Genomic DNA, 18,116 nt, shown 5'->3' with positions numbered 1-18,116 from the left:
ATGCAAAGTCATCTCCGTATATTTTTTTGGGGGGGCGGGGCGCCGACATACGTTTCATCCTGTTGGCGAATATTTGATCCTGTTTGAGCTTCAAAACGGTGTGCACTACCCAAAATTTTGTTTCCTCATTTCTTGAGAGTTTTGGAATGATGCCGGCTTTCGACTGATGTAAGAACGCCGCACCCACGTAAGTCATCTCGATTATTCGTATGACGGCGAGTTGCTTGAGAGAAGTTCGCTCCGGTGGATTCGTGCAAGACTCCCAGAGCACCTGTTCACAAAATTATCGCTCAGGAGTCGCCGTACAGTACCTTTGACTCACCGTTACTATACATTAACCCCGTCAGTCGCGAATTACGACGTACTCTCGAAAAAAAATTGTCAAAGCTACGCAATTTATATTCCAAGGAAATGCAGAAAGAAAGCGAAGGTGGTAGTATGATCCTTCCCGCATTATCAAGTGAGCCCTCAAATTTGAAAACAATTAAATTTCTCTTCAGCTCATAATCGATTATGACGTTTTTTTTTTTCATAAGGAAGAGTTGAATCATCGATACGAAGCGGTTTTACTAGATAATTACTGACGGCTGTCATTACGACCAGGAAAATACTATTCCCTCACCACTGCTGAGGAAGCGCAGCACGTCGAATACCCCGTCAAACATGGCCGCGCCTTGAGGTAAAACTTGTCATTTGCAGATATACTCTGCGCGTTGAAGTGAAATAAGGTCACATTGAGTAAGCAGAGGGTTCAGTTCGCCCTCAGCTTAACGTTCGTGGTGTTATTGGTGTCCCTGCCGGAGGGAACTGGCAAGCACAAGAACGTCTACACAGACATACGTATCGTGACCGAGTGATTTACATGATAGGTGGCGCTTCCATCCACTTTCTTGAGGCTGAGCCAATGCGTCGCTGCACAGCGAAAGTCCCGAAACGACACGCGCACATTGCAACGGATTTCCCAGATACTGGGCCAGCAATAACCGTAGGGGAACGTCCACCTTCCAGAAGCACTGGAATTCAAATTGGATGGAAGCCTTAACTGGTCAGCTGTCTAGACAAGCAAGCGAGCTTTAGAGTATATTGTCGGAAGGAAGAATGGAAGATATCGGCAGAACCGGAGCCTCTACAGGCATAAGTAACTCGACAATAATTATAGGCTTTAAGGAACAAACCAAAATGAAAAGAATCAGGGAGAGATAGGCAAATGCTAGACTGCGATAGACGTAGTAAAACCTTACTAGACCAAGCTGGCTACGTCACTATTTGTCGCCGTCTCGTTTCGAAGGGGATGCCAACAAAAATAACGGCTTATCCTCATCATTGAGTAGAGGGCGACTGCCGAGTCAAGAAACGTTCGAGTAAAACGGCAGTTTGCTTTGTGTAGACCAGCACGAATTGAAACGCCTGATATGCGAGAACATCAATCGTCATTGTTCTCGCTCCGAAGTGAACAAAATACAATGAGGAAACGTTCTTGAAGAGGAAAACTACTCATCAAACATATCAGCGAATGAGGTCCGAGGTTTCGCTTCTGCAGAAGCCGTTGCTGGAGCGCCGACTAGCGTTCTCTCGCATAATGGGGCGTATACACCAGTTTGCATCATTTGCGCCCTTGCCTGCACACTGTAGATTGCGTGTTGCTGGTCGCGTATTGTGTCAGAAGATTTCCCTGCTTGTCGCTTTCAACATACCGCGACTGGCACATGGTTATGCCGGTAACGGTACCATCGAATTGTGAGAGTATGCTAATATGGTGTTACTTGTACTTTACCACCGGTAGGACGCCCCTTTTGAACTTAGTCACAGCTTGATGGGACAGTCTTTGTGAAAAGTTTCGCGGCCGCTTGGCTACGGACAAAGTACATGCCACCGTACGGTCGCGGGCCTTCTGTAGTGCCGCCGTTGTTCTCAGTCTCAGAATAGTGAGGAGCGCTGTCCCGCTCACTATTCAGGGCTCTGCCTGTCATCCTGCGTTAAATGTCTCATGAATCAGTCTTTATCCGGTAATCATCAAGCCCAGGTGTAACATCAGGACGTTAATCGATCAAGCGGGCGTCCATTCAGCAAACCGTTCCACGTACATGATAACATAGCTGATACGCATGCAGCGAACAAGGCTTCGTCGTCGCGTGTAACTCTTTTATCGATGCCATGGCAACAAACGCGATAAGAAACCCTCCTGACAGCAGAGCTCGTGACATCTCGTTCTCCTTGCCTCTGTTTTCAATGACTCAGCTCAACGGATCGTCGGTGCGCGAGTCCGTGTTCGAGGAGAGCGCCGCCATCACACCTGCGTTCAAGGTACGTGCGTGCCTACGTCGTCGTGGTGTATTCGGCGCTGTTAGAGCCACGTATGCAAATATCTCGACCCCCAGCACTGGCTAGGCGATTATAACTAGGTGGCTGTACAGTCGACTCCCGTTAATTCAGCTTCGGCTAATTCGACTTCCCGTTTGATTCGAACCCAGCGGTAAGTCTCGGTGAGAAAACCACACACTGTTATGGAAGTAAAACTCGTTTAGTTCGAACGACCAAAGAATGACACTTCGGGCAATTTGACCCCAATCAGTGCGCACCTCCTTCGGACGCAGCAGCGATTACCAATAGCATGAAAACACGAGAAATTCAGCAGACGGCGCTACTGTTTTTGTCTCTTTTGATAATTTTTCTCAGCGCCAAAGATAGCTTTGATGTCTGGGGGCCACTGGCCGGCGATGATGTCGTCAGCAACGTGAAAATCCAACGCTGCATCAGGCAGCGTTTAAACATATCGGCACTCTTAGCCGCATGCTGGTTGAGTCGCACTTCACGATCAAGATGCAAAAGGACATTACAGTGTACTTCTCGAGCAATAGAAAAAAAATTGAATTCTTTAATTTTGCCGCCGCTTGTTGATCCAAACTTTCGGATAATTCGACCAGTCCTTGCACCTTTCTTTTTTTTTTTTCATCGCGTTCGAAGCCTAGCGTCGGGTACATTTGAGACGTGGCTACTCCTTCGTAACCGAAGTAGTGGACAACGCCGTTGCGATCATGCTATTGAGCGGCCTCTACTGGCTGTTGTCACGGAAAGGCAAGCCAAGTCACCGTGTCTGACGCGCTGTCGTCGCTTTATCACGCTACTCCGCAGGCCTTCCATCAGCTGCTGAACGTCTTCAGGATATGGCAGCGAGACTTCCGCTTGATGAACGCCGAGCACCTCTCGTCGGATAAGCTCTTCTTCATTTACTACGTTTTGGTAAGTACTGCTGCTTAACGCGCTTGGCTACTTTGCGGCTCGAAGCTCATCACGAGTGATCGCCTGTATACACGAGCGAGTTCCAGAACAAAAAATAGTAATGTTCCCTAAAGAGAAACAACAAGTAAATGTAGACTGATAAAGCATTCTTTGAAAGCTATATTTTAATAATTTCGCAGTAATCTTGTTTTATTGTCTGAAAGTTTCCTTTTTTTACTTTTTCGAGGTTCTAGTTCTATCCGAGGGAGATGGGATCATCCGATCACTGAGAGCGCGGCGAACGACAACCTTCGGAAACCTCTCAGTGCATCCGGCGAATTGAGAATTGTGTTTACGTCACATGCGCACAATTTAAGTTTGCACCGAGGGTGCAAACTTCTGCACCGAGAGTAAAAACTCGGTGCACATTGCACTTTAGGGCTATGGTTGCCGTTATGGTCTGTGTTATAGGGCATTACCTGAAATAAATGTACACCTCGTTTGAGGTACCAAACGCATCGATTAAGGAGTCAGGGATATCTCAAGTCGTAAATGCACAACATGCTCTCAGGTAGAGCATTGGTGTTTGCCTCTTTTCTGGCTTGACAACGCTTTTCTCAAGAGCTTTTTTTAGTGTTGTAGAAGATTATTTTGCCAATACAGCACAAAGTACTTTTCTCTTGAGTGTCCTTCTAATCGGGAAGAGAACCGTGTTCCTAGTTCCGACAAGATGGCACGCTGTGACTATGCGTTGGTATGTGGTGTGCACCGAGTTATTGCTCTCGCTGCGCCCGTCTGCACACTCGCTACACGTTTAATTCATATGCACGTGGTATAAACGCACTTCTCAATTCACAGGACGCACTGAGAAGTTTCGGAAGGTTATCGTACACCGTGGTAACAGTCATCGTACGACGACTCTCCCTCTGATATAATTAGGATCTCGAAAAAGGCAGCACTGAAAGACCTCACGGTGCGCGCTATCGCCCTATAGTGGCCAACAATCAATAACTGGTTCGAAGATGACGAGGGCGTGGGTGATCGTTACACACTACGCTGCGAACTTGGTTGCACCTGCCTTAAACCTGGTCTTTTCCCTGCTCTAGGACAACTGCGTCAAGGCCAACCAAGACTACATGATGTACCAAAAGTACGGCACCAATCAAGCCTTCGTAAAACAGAGGTGAGCAAATGTGGAACGAGGAGGGAAGTAAAACGCGCACATTGAATAGACAAGTTGTTGCAAGCTCTGTACGTGGCAACACACCAACACCGAATGAACTGAGCCTTGTCAGCAATTCCCAGCCTCATGTCGACAATGGTGTGCCACTCACATTGGAGAGAGAAAAAAAAAAGCACATTATCTGTGCGTCTGTTTGTCTTCGCATCCCATCGTCCGTCTGTCACTCGGTCTTATTCCTTGCATGCGCGCGCGCGCGTGTGTGTGTTTGTTTATCTGGCTGAAAATATCAGCGAACTGCTACTAGCGAACTACTAAATAATATTCGGTTAATTAGTTGCCAAGTCACTAATGATTAAAATCGAGCGCACATACATGTGGAATCGATCACAAGATGTCACCGCAGTGCTTTAACTAGATAATGGAACATTGCGAGGCTTTTTCTTTCGAGGAAACCCGTACGGGCTTCCTTTGTAGCAATTGCTGCGATTGGGAGGACTTCTCATTTTCCCTTTATTAGTTACTTCTCTCCACCTTGCGTGTTTTCGCAGAACTATCACGTCAAGCTCTTGCATTTGCTTCGAGTTGTTAATGAATTCGACTTCGCCCTGCCAACTGCCAGCCACCTGGTTAGCTCAGATGGTAGAGCGGCTCACCCGGAAAGGCGGTGGTCCTGGGTTCGAGTCCCGGACCAAGACGAATTTTTCTTCAACTGAGAGGCGTTTTCTTTCGAGGGACCTGTATGGGTTTCCTTTGTTGCAATTGCTACGATTGTGTGGATGTCTCATTTTCCCTTTATTAATTACTTCTCTCCACCTAGCGGGTTTCCGCAGAACAATTACGTCAATAACGGAACATTGTAAAATACAATACTTTTGTCGCAATCACATGTCTAAAGCTTTTGATGTGACCCTGGGAAATGTTGCGTGACACTTTACGGTTACGGTTGCCGTTATAGTTGGCGCTATAAAGCGTTAGCTGAATTAAATGTGCACCAGCTTTGAGGTGCCGAAGGCAACCAATTAAAGAGTCAGTGGTATCCCAAGTCCCCACTGTGCACAACATGTCGATGAATACAGCATTTGTCTGACATGTTTACGTAACGTATATGCAGCATGTACGCACTATATAGGGACGAAAGACGATCGCAATTACGACAGCGTTTGTCTACTCTTCGCAGTCTGTGAGCACATTGCACCGTAGGCGGACACTTCGGGCTCGTAACATTAACCTCCGGACCCCTGTTGCCCGCTACGCAGGGTGATGCTGGCGCTGAAGAACTCTCGCGAGTTCTCGCGGGTCTTCGGCTGCCCAGAGAGCAGCGCCATGAACCCGGTCAGAAAGTGCAGCGCCTGGGGCGGCTAGTCGTCGTCGACGGGCGAGGTCAAGAGAGCTGTGACCGGAGCCCCGCCAGGTACCCGAGCGGTGGTGGTGGACGGGGTTAGAGAACCCACCTTCCCTCCCCGAACACGCGGAGCGACAACTTGTTTGAAGCCGCGAACGCCCGTCTCTCTCCCAGCTGACAGCCCTTGCCTCGGCGGCAAGCACGACCCCCTGGCCATGGGGCAGGAAACCCACTGTGTGTGTTTGCCTGTGCCATCAATAAAAACATCAGCCATTTCTCATCATCACAAGCTGGGACACTCGAGTGCACTGCATTCGTGCTAACTAGTGGATAGTCTGCGCGAAATCGTGGCAAAACAAGCAACTTCTCGACGTTCAATAGCAAGTTTAGGGCTGGGATATGTAACGATTCCGCTTCAATACTTTTATTTGCGCAGCGCTCCGCGTGCGTTATCACTTGGATCGCTAGGTCGTGAGCGGTAGATGCGAAAGGATCGCTACATTATAGCGGCCTATGCTCGGCAGTCAACGTTTCAGATGCCCGTTGAAAAATTTGCATTAGCGAGGCGCAGATACTACGCACTTTAGAGTAAAGTCTCCGTGTTCACTCGGGCCTTTTATCGTCGTGCCATATTTAGCGTACACATTTTTTAGTGCTTCTCGAATGATTGAACAAATGACGCATAAGAGCAGATGAAAAAATCGGGTAGTCTGCGTGATTACAGATCTCGGAGGCATGCATGATGCGCGTGTGAACTCTGATAATGTGAAACTTAAATCGCACTACAGAATCATTACAGCCATTACACTACCGTGCATTTAAAAAAAGTTGAACTGTAGTGACTGTTGGTAGCAAATTTACGGTTTAGGCCGTCAATGTTTTAATACTGGTTGAAAACCGCAAATTTTCAGTAAACGAAACTATCAAGCTTACAACTCTAACTCAACAATGACAAATGATATCAAAATTCTTTAAATTGCATGTAATAGTGCATCTAAAGCAGACAAAACTGGTGCGTCGCACATGACTCTCCGGTACACCATTATTGAGTAGGACTTCGTAAACTTTCGTAAAGATTGTAAAAAAAATCGCGTAAGGCATGAATTGTTCTCTCAAATTTGTCCACTTCGTATGCTCTAACGGATGTAGTTCGCAGAATTGCGATATCCATTCTTGGTTCAGAGCTAGCAGATTTGTAAACTTATTGGTTCTATTTTTCTTACTTGCCAATTTTCTTGAAAATTTATTTTAAACAATTCAGGCGTTAAATCAAAATTCCGCTTTCAACTTCAACTTCTTTCTCTAAACCGCCACAAATTTCATCAAGAATGGGCCAAGTGATTATCTCAGAAAGGCGTTTCCGCGTTTTACGTGTATTTGAATAGGCGGCACCGGAGTTTGGTGAGAGAGGGGTCGAGCTAAAGCTTCCTCTTAATATCGCCGATTTCACAGTCGAGGCATGTACGCTTGCGCGTTAAAGACTTGCAAGGCCTGGTTTCAATGTTACCTGCCACAAGAAAGTTAAAGTTGTGCTTTGATATAATTTTGATTTGAGGCCTCGATATGTTAAGGAAATGGACAAAAATGAGAAAGCTAAGTTAAAGAAAAAAAAAAGACAAGCAGACAGTTTACTCTGTACCTAAAACAGTCCTGCCCACAAATTATTACCCTGTTTCAGAGCGGTGCGTGAGGCATCAGTTTTGTCCGCTTTAGTTGCACCAATTAAGTGCATTTACTGAATTGTAATATCGTTCTTTTCTTTTCAATGTTGAGTTGGAGTTGTAAACTTGATTTGCGATTTGCAAGGATTTTCAAAAAAATCCTTGATGGCCTAAATCAAGACTCTGCCACCTATAGTCGATATATTTTAACACTTTCTTTTAAAGTGCAACAAACCTCGTCAAATGTGGAGAAGGACGATTTCTCCGTTCCAGGTTATTTAGACAGGAGTTCCTGAGACACAACTTCCTTTTAAGGCGTCAGCGGAGGCTTGCTCATTGAGAAATGTTGGCTGTACGCTGAATTGCAGCCCTGTTGCCTTCACGTTCGCAGAAGCTTGGGCGTCTTGGTGGTGGTTCATTGTGACATTCATAGCGCGCAGAGAAATGTTTGAAGAAGATAAGGAACCGGCAGAGAGTGAAAGAGCTCTGCCAGACACAAATCCTAGTTGCTTGAAAAATCGCATGCGTACACTGGAAGCAACAAAAAAAAAAGTCACAACATGAAAAAGGGCAACTCTTGATTATTTTTGAAACGAACACTCGTTGTCAAGCATGTGCCAAAAATTTCCTCAAATGTCGACAAGGTAATTCAGATGCAAGTATGGATAGTGTTGCGGCATGTACGGTAACATACACCTAGTTTACGAAAGCTAGAAAAAGCCATTCCAATTAAAGTTTTGATAGTGTAACCAGGGTAGCACCCTGGGGTAACTGAAGGATGCACAGACAAACACATCGCCAAGCTTAACACCTCAGCAGCTTTACCACATGATATGGACGTGTGGTAGAATGCATCTCTTGCAACTGCAGAATATTCTCTGAACTAGGTGGAGCGCTGCTTCACCCTTGCGTGCAACAAATGCGCTTTTAAAAAGTTTGCGTGACACAGGCCTCAATGAGGCATAGGTATGTTCAGGCCACGTGTAATGGTGATGATGACGTTCTTCAGTTGTGACACGTACCCACAGCGGGTGATAGGCTAGGAAATGGGCGTCTAGAGGAAATTGATGACTACTTTCCTTGTTGTTGTTGATGATGAGGATGACCTTAAAGTCTTTAACACGTACCCACTCAGGGGGCTTGGCCAAAAAGTTACTCTTCTTGCTTACATCGCTGAGGGTAACAACTCTGTGAAATCCTATTTTTCATTTCTCACATTAATAAAATTTTATTATTGTTGTTTAACATTTCACCAAAATCATCTGGCGCGGCATGCCAGGCATTTGGTTCATCTTGAACTCGCCGTCTATACGCCAGCAGCTTCGCTCATCTGACCGCTGTAAAAGCCGCTCGCTATAAAATAACTTACGCGACCCCTCTGGCCGACACCACCACGTGTCGTCGGGCGTTCCAAGTGCCCTCCCACATAGGCCACGTGGTTATCGCCATCATCACAATCGTCATCATCAAGACCCTACCGTTGTCGTCATTGGTGCGTGCCCCGGCGGCGCTCGCACCGGGCACGCGCGGCGCGTTTCGACCCCCTGGCTGGGCGCCGCGGAAGGAGCGCTTCTTCCAGCCGGTCTCGGAGCCCCCGCTCCCGTGCCGGAAGCAGGAGCCGTTGGAGCCGCGGCTTGGGTGACGGTGAGTGAGCGGACCCGGAGTTCGGCGCGTTTCTCTGCTTTGTGCGTGTCGCAGTCAGGCAGCGTCGTGCTGAGTCAGGATACGGCGGACGGCATCGTAAAAACGGCCAGTTCGGACGCAGCAGACGTTTTCAACATTCAACGCCAGGACATGTAAGCATAACGTCCGTCTGTGAGAAACTGTCCGTATTTTACAAAAACAGTGTCGAGGCCAACTAATGTAGCCGCCTTCCTTTTAGCACAGCACGAAACTTGCTCGACCGGTAGCCTTTCTTCGATTTATCGTTCCTGAAAAGGCCGCACCGCATTGCCGTACTAAACGGTGTACCTATCTACTACTCAAAATGAGATATTCTGAAAGAGGACATACGTAGTCATAGCGTTATTAGAGCTAGTTACGTTACAGCCAGTTAATAAGCTGCGTTCAGGCTGCAGTCGCAAGTTGAACGCTGCGCACGGTAATCGCGAGTGCCTATTGTCCAATTGACGAATACAAACACATAGCCACTAAATGGGAACGGCCATTCATGTTGTTAGGCACGTTGAAACTGCTGGAATATTTCTGTGAACCGAGCCTCGAAACAAGCCAGCCGCTCCGCGCCGATGCAGCTGACAAGCTTCTCGCGTTGTGCTGCCGGTGAGTGCCATTTAAGCGGAATGCCAATTCGATGCTCCTCTGCCCGTACTCACCTAAAGGAAGGCAGCAAAGCAGTGGATTTGCGCTGTACCTTCGCACGCCGCAAGCGTCGCGTACTTGCGGTGTCCGCCTGTCGTCCTGCATCGTGGCGGGGCGGCGGCGACTGCGGCGGCGGCGGGCGCCGTGGTCCCTGCGTGCGGACGCTAACCGGGGCCGACTGCTGTGTTCTCGTCCTACCTTCTCTCAGGTGAGACGCAAACATGACCGAAGAGAGCGCTGAAGAGGAGGAGGAGGAGGACGACGACGCGAAGAAGAAGAAAAAGAAGAAGAAGAAGAAGAGCAAGTCCAAGAAGAAGAAGAAGAAGAGCAAGTCCAAAAAGAAAAAGAAGAGCAAGTCCAAAAAGAAAAAGAAGAGCAAGTCCAAAAAGAAAAAGCGGAGCAAGTCCAAAAAGAAAAAGCGAAGTAAGAGTAAGAAAAAGAAGAAAGGAAGCAAGTCCAAGAAGAAGAAAGGGAGTAAGTCTAAAAGGAAAAAGGGCAAGTCCAAGAGAGGAAAGAAGGGTGGTGACGCAGATGCCACTGAGAGCAAGAGCCCGAGCCCAACGCAGAGCGGCGCGGCAACACCGCGCGCCACCAGTCCCCGTCGAGGAGCCGCCGCCGGTGCGGCAGGCACTGCAGGGGGCGCCTATGGATCAGCGGGAGGAGCGTATGGAGCATCGGGAGGATACGGAGCACCGGGAGGATACGGAGCATCGGGAGGATACCGAGCATCGGGAGGATACGGAGCATCGGGAGGATATGGAGCATCGGGAGGATATGGAGCACCGGGAGCGTACGGAGCTCCCGGGCCGTACGGCGCGTATAGCCCTGGAACGTACGGCCATCCGATGACGCAGGCGAGTGACATCAGCATCTCCTCAATCGGCGGACCCAGGCCAGCGTTGCGCCAGACGTACCGCGTGCGGCGCGGTGGTGCCTCTTCGATCTCGATACCGTCCAAGGAAGGCGGTGGCATAGTGGTGGATGTCAAGTACCGCAGAAAGAAAAGGCCCTTCGGCTCTTTCGGGACGCCCACCGGCTCGTACTCGTCGTCGCAGATGGCTCTGGCGCCCGATTCGATGTTATACGATGACATGCGTTACATTCCCAACGCAATGTTCTACGGCGATTCGTCCGACAGCTACTCGGACATGCTGTCCAGCTGCTCCTTCGAAGGCAGCTACTTTGACGATGGATACTCGAGCTACCCGCCCGCCGACCTGTTGTACGCACAGGGCGAGGGGCCCCTCGATAGCTTGGCGTTACCACAGCGGACGCTTTTGCAAGCACCCGGCGATGGTCCCGGGATACCCATGCTTTCACCCACCATTCAAGTTCACTTGCAGCCACCGGCGGAACCCATGTCTATGGACTTGCGGGTCTCGATGTCCAAGGAGCGACTGCTTGGTCTGGGACCGCAGCAGATGCCGCAGCCCGCCGATATACAGCCGCTACAGATGCACCTGACGTCATTACCGCAACAGTATCTTGGTCTGTCAGACAAATCTCAGCCAACCTTTCAGCAGATATGCCAAACGGGGCGATCGCCCATGGACATGACACGAATGGAAGTGCAAAACCTCGGCGCTCAAGTAACCATCCATCCTCAAGTACCGATAGAGCAACAGATACAGATACAGCAGCCGCCCTCGTTTCTCCTTCAACAATCATCGCATTCGACGGCCCTCCTGGAACAACAAATGGCGCAGGCGCAGGCATCGCAGTTACTCTTGCAACAGCAGCAACAGCTTGAGGCACAGAGATCCGCACAGCTCCAGCAAATGCAACAGTATACCCAGTACCCTCAGTACTCCCAGTACCCTGGGGCATCGATGCAAATGAGTCCCAATCTGTCTGCGCCCATGATGCCTCCTCAAGGAGTAGGAACGCGAGGCTCACCGCGCATTCAAGTGGACGTGTCCACCAGTGGATCAGCCTCAGCCGACTCTGGGGGAATTGGAATCGTGCACGGTCGAATTAGAAGGTTGCGCCGTGGCGGTTATGGAAGCCCGCCGTTATTTCCTGCTCCTGGTTACGGGACACCGCCACCGAGAAGTTACAGCAGCCCTTCACCACGGACTCTGATGCCTGGTTATGGAACTCCGCCTCCGAGGCCGCCTATTTTGCGTCGTAGAGCACCGTCTCCCATGGCGCAGTATCCGCAACCGTTTCCATCGCCTTCACATATTGCCGTACAGTCGGCTTCGTTTACGGCCCCGCCGTCGCCGCCTCCGCCGCACTACCACCCGGTGTACAAGTCACCTTCCGATCCACTGCAAGCATATTTGCCTCCCGTCATGCGTCGCCCACGTTCCCCACCACCTGCGCCCCCTGCGACGCCCGCCAACGCTAATTTCAACAACCCACTACAAGCGTCCGTGTCGGTGTCTTCGTACCGCATTCGGCGGCCCCGCCAAGTGTCTTCAATGCCGTCGTACCCAATGATGTGTCCCAGTGTTTCCATGATGGCATCGCCTCCAGCATCACCCATGCCTCCCATGTCGCCCATGTCGTCGCCCATGCAATCGCCTTATCAATCTCCCTATCAATCTCCCATGCAATCCCCCATGGTTTCTCCATCACCGTCTATGATCATGCCTCCCATGATGCCTTCACCGTCCTTTTCCATGATGCCTCCCATGATGCCATCACCGTCGGCTTCAATGATGCATCCCATGCAGATGCCGTCTCCTGTGCAATCTATCGTTATGCAGCCCCCTCCTCCGCCGCCGATGCCGTCCCCTTCGTTCATTCCCTATCCGATGCCTAGCCCCATGATGCCATCGCCTTCGATTATGGTTAGCACTGTGGCACCTCCAGCAATGTCGTCGCCTCCCGTTATCGTCATGCAACCGCCGCCCAGCCCCATGATGTTACCGCCAATGCAGTCACCCATGATGCAACCACCCATGATGCAATCACCGATGATGTCGCCGATGATGTCGCCGATGATGGGGCCGCAGATGATGGGACCACAGATGATGGGGCCAATGATGGGACCCCAGATGATGGGCTCTATGATGCCTTGTCCGCAGCCCTCCAAGTCCAACTCGGAGAAGGTGTTCTGCAAGATTGAGCGCTACGGCGGCTCGTGGTCTGGTAGCGACGATGACTACTACGAAGGCGGGGATGGTTACCGCCGAAGGGGCAGGCGACGCAGCCGGGGCAAGCGCAGGCGCTCGCGACGCAGCTCGTATTCGCCCACCGAATCGAGCATGCCGCAAAACGCGTCGCTTTACAGTGTGCCCTCGGCGCCGGCCTTCCTGGGACCCATGCAGCAGCAGCAACAGGCCTACCAGATGCAGCCGATGATGGGCACGCCGCAGTACGCCGCACCCGCGGCCGGCCTGGCGGCTTCTGCACCGCAGCCGCCGTACATCACCGACATCTCCAACGACCACCGGGACCTCGACGCCATCGAGAAGGCCATGAAGAAGATGTACATAGAGCGGTACCCGAGGTAAGTGTGAATATATTTCGAATGACTCTGGCCTCTAAGACAAATAGCAAAGGCAAGAACCTAAAGTGGAACGCCTTCTCCTGCCTGGGCTTCGCGCCATGCACCTCTCTCGACGCAACCTTACGGGGAACCAGTTGTCCCTTCAGTGACCCTCATTTTCACCGAATGTTTGCTTAGTGAATAAGTTCAACCGTTAGGGTAATGACGAGGTCCTCCGAGACCGACCAGTGGCCTGAGCACTATGGCAATGCGCAGTCTAGAGGGGACGTTACCGCTGAATGTTCGACGGGCTTGTCCACAGACAAAAGTGCCTTTCAAGTATATTGTGTTTACTTTCAAGTAAACTTTTGTCTTTCAAATAAACTATTGCTATTTGATATTTCAAGTATGCTATGTCGCTCCGTGATCGCAATGCATACGCCAGGACCATTAGCGTCACAGTGAAGCGATGTGACCGGAATTATTTCTTCTCTTTTTCTCTGCTTGATTCCTACCTTCGCCTGTTTACCTAGCGCCTGCTCTAACCAAAAGGCCTCAAATAGCAGTGTCAAGCTATTGGACTAATGAGTCTGCAAGTAAGCACGCACTGACGAAAACGTAAACATTGTCAGCATTGCCGCTCGTTTTCCGGTCACAGTATACGTCAAAGCAAAAATTTGCACGGACCTTGCAGTAGGGTTTATCCGCGAATTAGGCATGCCACTGCGGTGCAGTCCTTTTGCGACAGAATGGTTGAAACTCCTGCGAACTTTGAAGTGTGAGTACCCCGTGTAGACCGTCAAAACTTTCGCGATTACCTAAGGTAACTTAGAGAGTAGACTACCTTTAGTTTCTTTCAAAAAAGCGCGTCTCTAAAATGCATAATCGCGCCTCTTGTATCGCCATCGTTTAAGCATTTTCACAACAAGCTCTAGCGGGGCATATAACTTTCGAATGTTGCAGATGTAGCTTTGCGGTAAGACATCTGGGTGGTTCTGTTGTGGAAGCATCCGATCATCTCTTTCTCCTTGCCGCTGACCGGGTTCATCGATTGTTTGAACACAGTTAGTGCAGTTATCTATCCATCACTCTTCCTTCGTGGGAATTTGGAATGTCTGAGCACTTAGCATTAGCAAAATTCGCGGTCTGCGCATGTGGCGGAGTGGCCAAACTGAGCGAAATTTCCACTGCGTCGTGCATAGAGAGCGAAGAAGCAGCTAATATAGTCAATGCACTAAGCTTTGCTTTTTTGCACGTGTTTCCTTTATACAGCCCAAGTATGACGTATCACTACGCTATGCGTCGAAGCGCCCCCTTTTGATACAAGGAAGCAGCTGGTCTACACAGTCACAAACTTCGCCACTCCGCCTGACTGTGTCACCCCCGCCCTTTCCTCTGTACCATTTACACTATTGAACCATGATGACACTCGGTTATCCGGGCGACCATTGCACGTCCCTGGCAATTTCAACTCTTTCTAGTGCGATGCCAATTATATGGACTCACGATGAATTTCTGCTAGCGTCGTCGCCGTGAGGTTCCGTATAAAGTAAAAGTGCGAGAAGGTCGCAGCCGCGCGCCACGTGCTGAAGGTACGAAGGAAAGTGTGCGAGGGTGACACAAGAAGGACGGCGGCTTGGCGCGGCGCCGAGTTTTCGCGCGAGCTAGGAGGGGGGGGGGAGGGGGGAGGGACGGTAACGCGCGTCTCTGCTTGTAGTCCGGCCTCGGCAGCTCATGGCGCAGCCGCTAACGCCCTATCTTGGAGGCAATCCGCAGTGGGTTCGAAGGCTAGTCGACCCGTGATATTTGGTGGCGTCGGGTGCACCACGTTCTTGCACGCCTAGGTCGCATTTAAGCGAGAAGCAGCACGAAGAAGAATTTGCTCGCCGCTGCTGCCGCTCTCTATCAAGCTAGCGCTTTGACTGCGAGTGTCCGCGCTCATCGAGTGTGATGTGTGTGTTTCCTGTGCCCGCGTCACACCGTGCTTATTAATTTAGTTAGTAAGCGAATGTTTGCATTAGTTCATACGGCCAATAAAACTAATGACCTTACTTAGTACAGCTGTCTAATCAATGCTTCGCGCGAAACTGAGACTTCTATTTTCTTACCTGCTGGCGTGATTTTATCTCGCTCACGCCAGCGGCAATGAAAAACGCTTGTGCACCAAGTTTGGCAGGCACGTTAAAGAAATTTCACGTGATAAAAATTAAACCGGAGCACTTTCCGAGCTGCGACGAACGTAGAACCCTCGACAGGGCGCTCCATTATGGGAATGGGAAGACAGAATGACCAGGTTCAACGACATCATCAACCATTACAAGATGCAAAGATGCACTTATCCACCACCCCATCCACAACTCAGTAGAACGCAAGCTGTCCAGCGGCGACAGCTACGAACCAAATCATACATCCGATTTTTTTTTACTGATGCACGCTATTTATCCAGACATATACACAACAGGTTGATGCGAAGTGTGTGGCACCAGAGCCACGCTAGAACACATGCTGTGGGGATGCCAGCGAATAATACAGGACAATGCGAGCGAAGCCTCCATCGACAGCCTCCGCGCGCGATGGCAGGCCGCGCTGCTCAGCTCGAACCTGGAAGACCAACTCTGGGCAGTCCGGCGGGCCAAGGAAGCCTCGGCAGGTGCCCGAGCCCACTAACTCGCCGGACGCGAATCGTTCTGATTCGAAATAGTTTTCTCACTCACTCACTCACTCACTCACTCACTCACTCACTCACTCACTCACTCACTCACTCACTCACTCACTCACTCACTCACTCACTCACTCACTCACTCACTCACTCACTCACTAATACGTCGCCTCTCATTAGATGGTGTCATTAACTTCTTTTACTCGAATTTGAGGTCTTTGTGTAAATCAAGTGCATGGACGCCCAAGTCTAGACAGCTGTTGCTCGACGTTTCCTGTCCCTATACCTGACCCTCTACGCACCGTGCATCCCGCCTGCCTCTCCATGCAGCGAGAACGAGAGGCAGTCGCTGTTCCCCGAGCGTTCACTGATCATCATTCTGGCTCTCATCTTCATCTTCGTTATCGTGGTCGTCGTGATTGCCGTCATGGGCTCCTCGCGTCCCGGTGAGTGCGCATGCGCTTCCACAGGCGTCGAACCATTGCCTTCCTAAACGGTAGATCTGTCCTCGCTGGAAATGAGAAAACTGCCGTGTGTATTTCAAGCTGAGAATTATAATTGCCCAGTTAAGTGAGAACGTTAGATTACGCTTCTGTATTAGGGCTGCCTGCGGTGGCTTGGCACAAACCATTGAGAACGCGAAAATGAAACACAGGCAGCGGCGGTACCGTTAGTTTGCCGCCACGGCTCGCGACGTCGTAAATTCTGGAAGCGCCTGCTTGACGCTAGTTAGCTGTTCATTCGCACGTTAAAGTTGAACGATTACATTGAATTCAAAAGTAAATGCTTGGTTAACCATGGTGCGGTTTTCCTGGAAGTAAAAAAAAAAAAGAAACTCGGCTACGCGAGAATACAGCAAAAATCGCGTCTTAAGAGCGCCGTAAATGACACCTCAATTCGAGTGAAAAATTCGAAGTGGAAAACTTGACCTACACCTCTTCCGGTACGTTGTACGTAGACAGAGAACTCAGTTGAAGAGTAAAATATGTGGAAGCTGATTGTGACTAGCGAAGGAAAAGGCCGACTGTCGAATTATGGACATAATTAGAGTTCTTTTTTCTAACCTGAGCACGTTGTACCTGTTCCAGGGTTCCTGCACCCCGCGACGCAGCCCCTACCGACGATGAAGACCGAGGCCCCGCCCACAACCGCGGCTGCCTCGACCACAGCAGCAGCTGCTAAGACGACGGGAAAGTCGTTGCTGGCATAGCGCGTGGGCCTTGTTGGTTGAAATCGGTCGATCTTCGCGACTAGCTCCTGCATCCTGCGGCATGCATTAAAGTTGAAGCAGGGTCAAAAGCTGGCTTCCGTTTGTTTATTTTTGCACGTAGCCTGGTCAAACTCGGAGAAAATTAACATTGTTTGACAAGATGTACAGAGTTTTTAAGAAGCGACTACGCGTTACTCATTTGTGTACAGGTGAATAACGTTTGTAGTGCCCGCTTTCATCACTTGTTAAACTGCGTCAAATGGTTTACGTGTTTTCCAACAAATATCGCGAACTTCGCCAGGGGTAAAAGCGGGGAAATAATTGGTATGGGACTACAGCAGAATTGTAAGCGTAGGTCAGTTTTCAGCATAGGTCGGCATACTCTGAGTACACTGACTCGTAATCGTCGCTTTAGTTTTCATATTTGGGGTTTTACGTGCCAAAACCGCTTTCTGATTATGAGGCACGCCGTAGTGGAGGACTCCGGAAATTGTGACCACCTGGGGCTCTTAAACGTGCACCTAAATCTAAGCACACGGGTGTTTTCGCATTTCGCCCCCATCGAAATGCGGCCGCCGTGGCCGGGATTTTAATTTTCATCACATCGCTTATTGCGATATATCTGCGCCTATAACTACTGGTTGCCGAACTATTTTGTCTTAAATGCGTAGGTATTTCTATGCCTACCCAAAAAGAAATTTGTCCGTCACGTAAGACAATGAATAGCTCATCCCCGCGTAACCATGGCTCATACCAGCGTAAGCAAGCAAAAAAGAACAATGGTTCATACAGACTTAAGGCAGAGGCTTTTATTTTCAATCAACGTATTTATCCCCATATATGCACCTCCGCTGGTCATCCACGTTCACAGAGTGAAATGGCCCTAATTTTTTTTTATTGTTTTTTGCTTGGCACAAAGTGGTTGGTGCCGTTCTGAGCAGCATTTCTAGGACATCTACGTACACCCATGTGCGGTTAGCAATATTAGCGTGGGCAAGACTTTGGCTTCTGTGCAGCGTGAAAACACGTTAAGCTGTAAAATTTGTCACCTTGCTTTGTATAACTTACGGGACGGCTACGCCCTCTC

At 49.7% G+C, this 18,116-nt stretch overlaps 2 protein-coding genes across 3 annotated transcripts in view; both read left to right on the top strand.

Annotated features, from left to right (window-relative positions):
• Window positions 1-6,025, top strand: part of LOC142575807 (membrane metallo-endopeptidase-like 1) — a 78,317-nt gene extending 72,292 nt beyond the window's left edge. For both annotated transcript variants that reach the window (XM_075685471.1, XM_075685470.1), the window contains 4 exons: window positions 2,239-2,304; window positions 3,133-3,240; window positions 4,326-4,402; window positions 5,659-6,025. In XM_075685471.1, coding sequence (XP_075541586.1) covers window positions 2,239-2,304; window positions 3,133-3,240; window positions 4,326-4,402; window positions 5,659-5,764 — 357 coding nt within the window. In that variant the 3' untranslated portion in view covers window positions 5,765-6,025. The remainder of the gene's footprint in view (window positions 1-2,238; window positions 2,305-3,132; window positions 3,241-4,325; window positions 4,403-5,658) is intronic.
• A 2,898-nt stretch (window positions 6,026-8,923) lies between these two features.
• LOC142575806 (uncharacterized) lies at window positions 8,924-17,106 on the top strand. Its single transcript, XM_075685469.1, has 4 exons — window positions 8,924-9,049; window positions 9,933-13,181; window positions 16,150-16,265; window positions 16,908-17,106. Exons 2-4 carry the CDS (start codon window positions 9,946-9,948, stop codon window positions 17,027-17,029), a joined length of 3,474 nt encoding a protein of 1,157 aa, XP_075541584.1. The 5' UTR covers window positions 8,924-9,049; window positions 9,933-9,945; the 3' UTR covers window positions 17,030-17,106.
• The last annotated feature ends 1,010 nt before the right edge of the window (window positions 17,107-18,116 follow it).

The sequence above is a fragment of the Dermacentor variabilis genome, chromosome 3 (assembly GCF_050947875.1).
Source record: "Dermacentor variabilis isolate Ectoservices chromosome 3, ASM5094787v1, whole genome shotgun sequence".
Classification (NCBI taxonomy): domain Eukaryota; kingdom Metazoa; phylum Arthropoda; class Arachnida; order Ixodida; family Ixodidae; genus Dermacentor; species Dermacentor variabilis.
The sequence above is the reverse complement of the archived record's forward strand: the minus strand, read 5'-3'. Positions and strand labels throughout refer to the sequence as shown.